Here is a 12,303-nt window from a genome sequence, read left to right as displayed (position 1 = left end):
CTCTCGCTTCAGGCAGCCTCGCACTGTCCCCCTGTCTAGTGCAGGCTGCGCTGAACACAGAGCACTGAGGTGAGGTGTCAAGATTTCATCTCTGAGCCCTCTGATAGGCTGTTGCTTGATGTGTAACCAATCAGATAGCGCTGTGGGCGGGACATTGCTCCAGACACAGAACTACTGTAGGAGAGGATTCTTCCAGGTGCAGCAGCCGCAAATTAGCGCATTTTTTTATTAAGTTATGATATCGGCAAACAGCCAATGAAAATGCCGATACAGATCTCCTCAGCGGACTAGGAGAAGGAGGAAAGTCTGATGTTGAATTGAATTCGTTCATCATACAGTAGCCTAGGCTACACTAACCTATGAAAATATTAATTTGGGCTAGGAGGAGCTGGAAATCCCTCTGCTCGCCTTTCAATGCGGGAGCGGGGGATTTCACCTGAAAGTACAGAGCAGCACGGTAATGTGGCCGTGCTGCTTGGCTCGTGTGAAAGCAATTTCTGTGGCGAGGCGGCTCGCTTTACGGGACTCCTAAACGGCAACTTTTCCGCGATCTGTGTATGAAAGAGCCTATTGATTCCGATCTCAACTTTTACTCCCACATTAAGTCAATTAGAAAATCAGCTTTTTATCATCTTAAAAATATAGCAAGAATTAGGGGATACATGTCCAGACAGGATCTAGAAAAACTAATTCACGCCTTCATTTATAGTAGGTTACACTATTGCAATAGCCTTTTTTCTGGTCTCTCCAAAAAATAACTTAGGCAACTTCAACTCATTCAGAATGCTGCTGCTAGAGTTCTAATGAAGACTAAGAAAGCTGATCATATCACTCCAGTTCTTAAGTCCTTACACTGGTTGCCAGTGTGTCATAGAATAGATTTTAAAATACTGTTATTAGTCTATAAATCACTTAATGGCCTAGGCCCAAAATACATAGCTGAATTGCTCCCACGCTACGAACCGTCTAGAACTCTTAGGTCAACAGGGTCCAGCTTATTAACTGTCCCTAGGATCAAATCAAATCATGGGAAGGCTGCATTTACCCACTATGCTTCTGCTAGCTGGAACAAATTGCCTGAAGACCTCAGATCTGCCCCAACCTTACTTACTTTTAAAAATAGACTAAAGACTTTTATGTTTACCGTCGCTTTTAACTGCTGACAGCTACTATGCAAACCCAATGAGTCCTCTATAAGTTTTTTGCTCTTTCTGCAACTGCTGCGCCTGTTGCTTAATGCACTTTTTTTTTTACTCTTTTTTAAAGTTTTGTTGTGATGCTTTTAAATGTCCATTTTATTCTCTTCTTTTCTTTTCCTGTCAACCATTTTATGTGAAGCACTTTGAATTTCCTCTGTGTATGAAATGTGCTATACAAATAAACTTGACTTGACTTGACTTATTTTATCTTCTATTTCACTTGATTTTAACTGAACTAGTTTACTTTTTCTGTCTTATTTCTTGTAGCCGGTCTGTACTTTTGTACATTAAATGTAAATATTTTACCTTTACTGGGTTTTTATTACTCTGTAAGCACTTTGAATTGCCTAAGTGTATGGACTGTGCTAGACAAACAAAGCTGCCTTGCCTGATGATGGATATTGGATTCTGATTAGCTACTATACGTGGGGAGCACGGTGGCTCAGTGGTAGAGCTGTCGCCTCACAGTCAGAAGGTCCTGAGTTCGATTCTCGCCTGGGACACTGCGGGCACTGTGGTTGTATTCCCCCCATATCTTCAGTGCCTACTGCCCAGGTGGGGTATCTCGTCGTAAGGGCCTTTCTGTCTGTGTGGAGTTTGCATGTTCTCCCTGTGCTCCCCCAGGGGGGTTCCTCCGTAATAACACCCCCCCCCCCCCCCCCCCCCCATTAAAAACATGCAGAAGGTCAGATCGTCATCGTCATCCGACCAGTGACGACAACATCCGAAGTCGGTCCCCGGGCGCTGTACGAGAAAGCGACCACTGCTCCTGGCCTGCCCCCCGGAGGAAAGGACAAAGCCAGGATTGGTTAAATGCAGAGGACAAATTTCACCGGCCACCGTCAGCATGTGTGTGTTTGTGGCCCTCCGTGCATGTGTTGATGTGTAACCGTGTGACAATAAAGACGGGCATGTCCGTCTGAAATCGTGTTTTTTTTATACAATTCCAATTATGTCAGAGGAAGATTATCTCAGAGACCATGCAAGAAACAATATTGAAGCATGAATACACTGACAAAAATAATTCGTTAGTAATCCAACTCCACCTACTCACTGAGGGTCAAATAGCTGCGTTTAATACATTCACGCTGATACTTGCTAGTTAGCAGCCCAGATAGGCTTTGTTCCCTCTTACACCGTCAAGCCAAAAACTCCTTTAGAAAACCTGACACTTTAAACAGCCTTTTTACAAGTGATTACGGTCTGTAAATTCGGCATCCACCAACAATCAATATCTAACAGCAAAATATCAACTTAAATGTGTAAGAGGTGAGGATGCGGGACCCACAGGTGAAACAGTTAAAATGTTGTTAAAATATTAATTACTAAACTCCTTAAGTGTCTATAAGGCCTATGCCGAAATGATGAGTGGTTAGTTAGTGAATAGTGATTAGTTGACTCAAGTGGCGTAACGTTATGTCATGGATGTTTGTTGATAAGCAAAGCAGCGTTGAACTCTCAGGTTGTGAATGGAGTTTGGTGTGCAGTGCGGACATCACACATCATGGGGAAGAGAAGTTAGTGAACTTACAGCGGGCGGATGAGCAGCTGGTCGCTCTCCTCGGCGGGAACAGTCACGTCACATTTACGTTTCGCTGCCATGTTTTATCTAATCAAGCTGACAAATCTCACACAAACAAATGCATAACTACTATAGTATGAGCAGTGAGTAGAAGTTAGCGGGCAGTACGCCGGTTGCACGTCCTGGGAAATTCCGCCAGTTCCGGTGTCCGTGTGAAACTGGTTGTAATATTTTGTTCCGGGGTGAACTCTTCTTCTTCTCTTTCCGGCAGACTACATTGCTGCCTACCTAGAGTCTAGGGTGTAGTCTACTCCCTCAGGTCTGACCTAATGAGACAAGACAAGACAAGACAAGCAAATACATAAGGGATATAAGCACATAAACAGAATATAAAACTAAATGTAGAGGAGGAACCTTAGACTGTCTCACAGAATGGAAAAGTAAAGCGCTAGAACCTCAAAACGACTTTCCAGCTCGGCCTGTCAGCCTACCATTATAGCTGGAAGACTTTTTCCAAAACCTGTGCTGATCCTTAAGGAGTTGTAGCTTCCGCTTATTACTGTATGTGCCGAATTATTTAAATTGGAACTCGCAACAAGTGATTTTTCAGAATCACGGAGATGTCTTTCAAGCTTTATCGGGCAAATCACTGATGACATCACAACTGCCCTTATGATCAGCGATGACCTCACAGTTGGGTGACACTGATAACGGTGGTCCAGTCCATGACATCAGTTTGTTAAGTCGCAGGTTCGCATCAATTCCATATGGTTCTGGGACAAGATGAAGGAGATCTCCTTCATCCTTCATCGATGGTCTCCTACACTCCTGTGATTCTGGACCCAAACACTGCCAATCCGGATCTCATCCTGTCTGAAGATCTGACCAGTGTGAGATGTGGAGAGAGACAGCAGCTTCCTGAAAACCCAGAGAGGCTTGACTGGTGCTGCTCTGTCCTGGGATGTGAGGGCTTTAACTCAGGAACTCACAGCTGGGATGTTGAGGTTGGAGACAGTAGGCTACAGCCTGGGTCGTGGGTGTGTTAGCAGAGTCTCTCCAGAGGAAGGGACTCATACGGCCTGGAACATGGAGAATACAGTTCTATGAAGGTGAATACACAGTATTCTCCCCACCATATCAGGCACTGATCTCCCAGTGAAGATGAAGCTCCAGAGGGTCAGACTGCATCTGGAGTGGAACAGAGGAAAGCTGTCGTTCTCTGATCCTGATACTAACATACACACCTTCACTGACAGGCTGTTTCCATTGATTGCTGCAATTGGTGAAGAAATCCCTCTGAAGATTTGACCAGTGAAGGTCTCTGTAACAAGTGTTTCAGTGTGTGCTTTGACTAACATTTATGTTTGAGCGCAATCAATAAAATACAAAGGACCGGAAAACTTGAGGAAACATGGCTTCTGATCAGTCACTTGGGGGCTTTTGATTTTATTATATATAATCCAACAATTTATTAAACAACTTAAAATGTATTAACTGGTGGACATTGTTACTGATTTAAAATGTAATAAGTCATTATGGTGAATGTGCTGACTTGGGTTTTTATCAGTCAATATTGTTAGTTAGGGTGACGTGATGATGACGGAGGTGATGAAGATGACAACAGTAATGAAAGGACAGTGGAAGTGAGCACACTCTCCAGAGTGGACAGGAGACACAGACAGGTCAAATATAACCCTAATCCAACATGGATCATTTTTTAGGGTGAACTATTCGATATAGCATACTACTACAACGCCTCGCTGTCAGGTGAAAAGAAGCGGCTGGCGACTGCACATGTATCGGAGGAGGAAGCATGTGCTAGTCTACAACTCTTCCCAGATCGGCAGAGGGGGTGGAGCAATGACAGAAGTGGGAGTTGGCCAAGTACAATTGGGGAGAAAATGAGAGAGAGAGAAAAAAAGACTGAGCCATTTCAATCTGTTTTAATGACACTGCATTATGAGACCATGAACATACAGTCAAAGTCAAATTGGATTGCAATTTTATTCTTCCCTGCTCTTATATAGACATCATATGGAGTTACCCTGCAACCCTTTTCCGGCATATTCAAACGATAAAAATGTTTCTAAAATGTTCCAGTACAGTCAGCACACGCCCCCTCCTGGAGTAACTGATTGTTGACCGACTGTTTCCCAGGAGGAGGTGTGTGTTCAGTCTGTGATGAAGTGAACAAACGTGACGGGAAACACTCCTCTCCTGGTGGGGTCTCCTTCAATATGGCCGACCTGAAACACACAGCAGAACACAACACATGACGTCAGTGACTTGCAGAAACTGTCTGAGCCTGCCTCAGCACTCAGCAGGGATGTTTTAACACGCTCCATACACATGAAAGTGATCAGCATGAAACTGTGAAATAGCAGATATCAAACCGAAACGAAGGTTTAAAAAAAAAGAGAGAAACAAAACTAAAGCTACAAAATAGCCTACAGCCTTTTTCTTTTCCTGGTTCGCTCGCCCACATGCTTGCTTTGAAGGGAAAAGGGCAGAAAGGGTGGTGAAGTGAGACACACCCACATCGCCGCAGCCGTAGCGGCACTGCACGTAGCGGCACTGCACGCAGCGGCCACTGCACGCAGCGGCACTGCACGTAGCGGCCACTGCATCTGAATCCAGTAATGCGGCCTTCAATATTTGTTGCAGTAAACTTGCCCTTTAGAAGAGCGGTAGCATAGGAAGAAGTGATGGCATACTGTATTTCCTGTAGTGAAATACGGAGACTTTTTAAAAAGTGTAGTGTGTGTTACATCCTGAGGTTTTAGATACCCACCCACCACTCGGGGTCCTCCTCTCCGTCCACCACGATCACCTCTCCCTCCACGAAGGACAGCTCGTCTGGATTATCGGCTGAGCAGTTGTAGATGGCCTTCACTCTCTGAGGCCGAGCTTTCTGAGGAGACAGAGAGCAGGAAGACACCGGGTTAAGCCATCTTTTTTTTTCCCCCCATTCACCACTACAAGCCTATATATGTGTGTGTGTGTGTGTGTGTGTGTGTGTGTGTACACACACACACACACAAGGATGCACAGACGACAAAATGTAACCTATTTATGTTGAGTAAAAAAAATTATTAAAAGAACTTAAATTTTTATTCTTGTACAAAATATATCAATTCACAATTGAAGAACTTTCAATGACCCATGTCTATTTATGTCTATTTTCAAAATCTTTCAAGGCCTTGATCCCCCCCCCCCCCCCCCCCCAAATTTAAAAACTTTCAAGGATTCCAAGGACTGTGGGAACCCTGATTCTGTCTTTAATAATAGGCCATCCATTCATTTTCAAAGGTGATTTTGCTCCCTGGTTCTGGTGCTTCAGTGTTGTGGACTCACAGGGAAGTTGCTGCGGGGTTTGGGAGTCGGAGGAGCCGGAATGTGAGGTTTCAGCTGAGACGGACCTTTAGCTGCAAACAGGAAGAAAACACACAAAAACATGACTGCGGAGTCACATGACCTGGCAGAGTCACATGACCTGGGGGTCTGACTCAAACCCATTATAGAAATCAAAGTCATGATGCTCTTACCAAGTTTTGATCCTATTAAAACCATATTGCATTGAGCATTACATTGATACTGGACTCCTGATTTGTTCTGACTTGACTTGACCTGTTCTACATTTAGACTTGAGACTTGTGCTTCAAGACTCAAGACAACGCTGAAGAAGGCCTGTTGGCTGAAACGTCCATTGTATGATCTCGATGACGGAATAAAACCCTGAAAGGACATTCATAGGGTGCTGGCGTTCCTTGTTTTTTCAAGACTCCAGACTGACTTGGGACTTGGGAATTTGTTTTATATCCAGACTTATCAAGCTTATTCCATCTTATTTGAGTAAAATGATCTCTGCACTGCGTGCCACTTCATTTAGCCGCTTTCAATAAATTTGACTTTTTTTGTTCAGAATAATGAAACTCCAGAATGTCTTTAAAACAAAGGAAGTCACCTTCAAACAGTTTTGTCGTTTCACTCCTGCTGCCGAAGGAAATCTACTGCATCAAAATGTTCAAGTTCTCTCTTCGTAAAGGAACAGCCCGGCTGTTTGTAACATGACTATCATACGAACGTCACTGAGGATTTGATTTGACATATTAACTTACTGTGTCAAGCTTACTTCAACAGATTCTCTTGTGATTATTTCTTGAATAACTCATATTGACATGAATCAAGTAAAACTGAAATTCAGGAAATATCCTGCAGTAAAGCAAGTATAAGATTAAATCAATTACCAGTGTGTGTGTGTGTGTGTGTGTGTGTGTGTGAGAGAGAGAGAGAGAGAGAGAGAGAGAGAGAGAGAGAGAAAGACGCACACACATTAAACCCACCACTTTACATTAAAGTCGAGCTGAACCCAAAAATGACTTTTCTTTTCTTTTAGCTCAAATACCTGGGTATGCAGTGCACCTATTTAATAATGTTTGCCAAAGAAATCACAAAAATCTAATTTCTTTAGTTTTTCAAAAGTTCATTTTTCAAAAGTTCATTTTTCAAGATTTCATTGATAATAGTAATCTACAGTTTGCTGACGTCACCTAGTACTATCACATTTCTACCCCATTTCAACCAATCATATCACGACATGGCAGCTGTCAATCAAATCTTAATTTCAGGATAATTTTCTCTTCCAAAAGAAAGAGAAAATGGCGCCTAGTGCCTGTCATCTGGCAGAATTCCTATCCCATAAACTAACTACTAACTTGGCCAATTGTATGTTTATATACACAATAAAGAAAACTGTAATGCTTAAGAATGCAAAGAAATGTAACTGGCTCGTTAAAACGCGCATTCCAGGAATATCGTATTTACAGCAGCGATAATGGCGCGCGCTTGAGAGCCTGCTGGTTGTCAGGGGTTGCACCTCAGAGATTCCAGGCCGACGGGCTGCACTCTCCGCTCGGCAACACGAAGGCAGCTGGCTGACTGTGGCTCGCTGAGCTCCACTCAGCCACTAACCTCGCTTCCCGAGGGGAGCGCCACAACACGCTGAATCCCACTCGATTTGGAGGCGGAACACGCCAGGATTGGCCAAAGCCCAATCCAGTCCCCAGAATTGTCAAATCAAATCATCAACATGATACTATGGCCCGCCTCTCAACCTGTCATCTCAGACAAATTATGTTTTCAGTCTGAAACGGACTCCGACGCACGCGACGAACGGGTTCAGTTCGACTTTAACTAAAATAGCTGGATAAGCTGGCCAACATCACATTGGCCCGAATGAATACCTACCTGGTCTGCCTACAGATCCGGTCCGGAGCGGCGGTCTCTTCGGAGCCTGTTTGTCTGATCTGGAATCAGAACAGAAAAATCAGTAAAAACCTTCAGTCAATCATATCCAGTCATTAAGTGATCAGATGGATCAGCTGCACAGTATTACTCTGCAACAGCACGTTCCTGAGCCAAACAGCGATCTGCGGCGTGATACAGTGCACGGCACGCGTAGGAATATGGATGTTCTTCTACGGCTGAGAAGATGCAGTGCCAAAGGAAAGGGCTGTTTGACACAGCAAGGTCAAGCTCTGAAAATGTTAATATAGCGTACACTTAAACTGATACTGATTTGTTTAACGAGCTAAAATACGTTTTGCTGCTGCCTCCACTCACAGCAGTACATAACTTTGCTTCTGTGCTGTGGCTCTGCTTCTCCAAACCTCCATCTACTGTAGGTAATACACTGACTATCCATAAGCACCTCATACAACCATCTACTGTAGGTAACACACTGACTATCCATAAGTACCTCATACAACCATATACTGTAGGTAACACACTGACTATCCATAAGCACCTCATACAACCATCTACTGTAGGTAACACACTGACTATCCATAAGTACCTCATACAATCATCTACTGTAGGTAACACACTGACTATCCATAAGTACCTCATACAACCATCTACTGTAGGTAATACACTGACTATCCATAAGTACCTCATACAACCATCCACTGTAGGTAACACACTGACTATCCATAAGTACCTCATACAACCATCTACTGTAGGTAATACACTGAATATCCATAAGTACCTCATACAACCATCTACTGTAGGTAACACACTGACTATCCATAAGTACCTCATACAACCATCTACTGTAGGTAACACACTGACTATCCATAAGTACCTCATACAACCATCTACTGTAGGTAACACACTGACTATCCATAAGTACCTCATACAACCTTCTACTGTAGGTAACACACTGACTATCCATAAGTACCTCATACAACCATCTACTGTAGGTAACACACTGACTATCCATAAGTACCTCATACAACCATCTACTGTAGGTAACAAACTGACTATCCATAAGTACCTCATACAACCATCCACTGTAGGTAACACACTGACTATCCATAAGTACCTCATACAACCATCTACTGTAGGTAATACACTGAATATCCATAAGTACCTCATACAACCATCCACTGTAGGTAACACACTGACTATCCATAAGTACCTCATACAACCATCTACTGTAGGTAATACACTGAATATCCATAAGTACCTCATACAACCATCTACTGTAGGTAACACACTGACTATCCATAAGTACCTCATACAACCATCTACTGTAGGTAACACACTGACTATCCATAAGTACCTCATACAACCATCTACTGTAGGTAACACACTGACTATCCATAAGTACCTCATACAACCTTCTACTGTAGGTAACACACTGACTATCCATAAGTACCTCATACAACCATCTACTGTAGGTAACACACTGACTATCCATAAGTACCTCATACAACCATCTACTGTAGGTAACAAACTGACTATCCATAAGTACCTCATACAATCATCTACTGTAGGTAATACACTGACTATCCATAAGTACCTCATACAACCATCTACTGTAGGTAATACACTGAATATCCATAAGTACCTCATACAACCATCTACTGTAGGTAATACACTGAATATCCATATGTACCTCATACAACCATCTACTGTAGGTAATACACTGAATATCCATAAGTACCTCATACAACCATCTACTGTAGGTAATACACTGAATATCCATAAGTACCTCATACAACCATCTACTGTAGGTAATACACTGAATATCCATAAGTACCTCATACAACCATCTACTGTAGGTAATACACTGAATATCCATATGTATACAACCACATACAGTATCAAATAATCCGACCTATGCCAATTTGTTTCCAGAAACTGCGTAAAACAATAGAACCGACACTGGAAACAGTTTAAATTATTTGAAATGATGTTTGAATACCAAACGCAATAAATCTGCTAAATTCATAAACGTCAGACTCATCCACATCAGAACCATGTCCGTTATCGCTCTCTGTAATGTGCTGTTGTCCTGTTGTCTTGTTATATGTTGTATTATGTACCCTATCATTTCCTGTGCTGTGTACTGTGTCTGTGTACTGTACTTTTCATGTGTGCAAGCAAACCTGTGAAGCAAAAGACAAATTTCCACATTGTGGACAACAATAAATTTAATTGAATTGAATTGAAATTATTAATTTTCCTAATTTTGACCTGGTGCATTCACGTTTTTTCTTTTTCGCTGAGATTTATGGTATGTGTTCAACTCAAAGTGCTCCCACCTGGGCTTTTTGAGAACAGATGCACATGGTTTTCAGAGAGGGGAAGTAACTAAGTACAAATACTTCATATACTAGTATTTATTTTTCTGACAACTTTTTACTTTTACTCCCTACATTTTATACATTTTTCATAGACATATACATATATACATATTTCATACACTTTACTCCCAGCTTTATGTGCACCTTTTTTGTGGAAAAACCATATCACACAAATTATTAATCAAAGTATCGTCTTCTTGCATCTTAAAATAAGTAATAGTTTTCAAATGATATTAATATGACGTTTCAGTTAGCTTTGCACAGAAACAGCCGGTAGAAATACTTAACACACATTTAATACAATAATACATTTCAGAGCTGTACTTGTTTTACTTTTACTTGAATAAACAAGTTGCAGTACTTCTACTTTTACGAGTCTTTTTTTTTTACACAAGTAACTGTGCTTCTACTTAAGTAAACAATGTCTGTACTTTACAAATAAACTGTGAGTTAAGTGGATGCAGTGTGCGGACTTCACTTCTTTTGATACTTGTTACTGCCATTGTTGTCCTGCACCTGCAGCCCCGAGTGGATGTGCGCGCTTTTCCTTTTGTTCATGTACTTTACAGGCTGCCACAACACAGCAATGTGACCCGACCCACCCGTGTGACCAGTACCTCACCTGCCGGGGGACTTGGGGGATTTGGGTCCTGGCGGCCGGCTGGGTTGGTGGCTGGGAACCGGTGGGGGCAGGGAAGGTTTATACTGTCGGGGTGGGGGCGGGGCCGGGGCCGGGGGGGCAGCAGGGGCCGGGGGGGCAGCGGGCGGCGGGGGGGCAGACGGGACCGAGACAGCCTGGGGGGCGGAGGAGGGCAGGGCGGGGCCCGGGCCTGGCGGAGGGGGCAGAGGAGGCAGGGGCGTGTTCCTGACTGACAGGCTCCTGGGATCCAACATGCTGGTTCTCCTGCTGACTGGAGGAGGAGGAGGAGCTGCTGGGAGAACTGGGAGGACAGGAGATTATGACATCACAGAGGAATAACACTGCTATTGCACAGCGACTTCCAATAGAATAGATCAAGTGGTTTCTCAACCACTTTTGCATCGTGACCCAAAGTGCACATCTAGAATGATAACTAGCGTGTTTTCTCCAATAGTCCATTAAAAGCCATTAGCCCTTGTAGAATCAGGGTAAACCACGGCCTCTCTGGGCTTATTGCTTAAATGTTCTACTGACTCAGAACGATGTCAATCAGTTTATAGTTGTAGTTCTGCTTCTAGCTGTGGTCCTGAGAGCCGGGCCTGGTTCTGGGCGGACTCACCGTACATGGAGCTGTTCCTCTCGGGAGTGTGAGGGGCGGGCGGGTCAGAGGACGACCGCTGCCGTCCTACTGTCTCCATGGCAACGGGCTTGTTGTGTCCCGCTCCTGCATGGAGACAGAGGCACACTGCTATCATCAGCTGTCCCACCCTCCAGTTTACTAAACTGTCTTTTTGTTTGTTTTCAAAATAAAACCTTCTAATATGGCACAGGTTTGCACTCACAACGTTATGTGGTACAATGTTTCCCACTGACCAATAAGATGCAAGTATGGCTGTTGCTTTGGTCTGAACAGTTAAAGTACTATGTAGTATACAAATCATCTTTTTTATATAAAAGTGAGCAAGTGGCCAATATCTGTCATCTTATGACAGCACTGATGATGTCATAGGCACTGATGATGTGATAGGCATTGTGACATCATCAGTGACAATGATGTCAGAGATATGGATTTCATTTGAGGTCGTCGGGGGAGGAACCAGAGCTCTTGAGGGCGGACGGAGAGGGTGAGAGGAGGATGGCGTTTTACAGAATGTATGGAAAGAGGTGGATGGATAAGTCCAGAAGGAGGCGGTAATGCAACATAAAGGATGCCAACTGCCATAAAACACCACAGAAGAAGAAGACAGTAATGTGACAGTAGTGATGCGAAGTTGAGCAATTGTGCACTGTGCA

The 12,303-nt window shown here is 43.3% G+C and overlaps 2 protein-coding genes across 3 annotated transcripts in view; both read right to left on the bottom strand.

Annotated features, from left to right (window-relative positions):
* The window catches only part of cpsf3 (cleavage and polyadenylation specific factor 3), a 31,456-nt gene extending 28,558 nt beyond the window's left edge, over positions 1–2,898 (bottom strand). Inside the window, exon 1 of the mRNA XM_083642538.1 lies at positions 2,731–2,898. Within this exon, the coding sequence (XP_083498664.1) occupies positions 2,731–2,801 (71 nt within the window). The 5' untranslated portion in view covers positions 2,802–2,898. The remainder of the gene's footprint in view (positions 1–2,730) is intronic.
* A 1,759-nt stretch (positions 2,899–4,657) lies between these two features.
* asap2b (ArfGAP with SH3 domain, ankyrin repeat and PH domain 2b) overlaps positions 4,658–12,303 on the bottom strand; it is a 69,700-nt gene continuing 62,054 nt past the window's right edge. The window contains exons 23-28 of one of the 2 annotated variants that reach the window (XM_083643361.1): positions 11,630–11,734; positions 10,993–11,311; positions 7,969–8,027; positions 6,076–6,146; positions 5,513–5,632; positions 4,658–4,967 (exon numbers count right to left, since the gene is read on the bottom strand). In XM_083643361.1, the coding sequence (XP_083499487.1) occupies positions 4,893–4,967; positions 5,513–5,632; positions 6,076–6,146; positions 7,969–8,027; positions 10,993–11,311; positions 11,630–11,734 (749 nt within the window). In that variant the 3' untranslated portion in view covers positions 4,658–4,892. The remainder of the gene's footprint in view (positions 4,968–5,512; positions 5,633–6,075; positions 6,147–7,968; positions 8,028–10,992; positions 11,312–11,629; positions 11,735–12,303) is intronic. The other variant, XM_083643362.1, reaches the window with a different exon arrangement.

The sequence above is a fragment of the Poromitra crassiceps genome (assembly GCF_964638095.1).
Source record: "Poromitra crassiceps genome assembly, chromosome: 9".
NCBI lineage: Eukaryota > Metazoa > Chordata > Actinopteri > Beryciformes > Melamphaidae > Poromitra > Poromitra crassiceps.
This window is presented reverse-complemented; position numbering and strand designations above follow the sequence as displayed.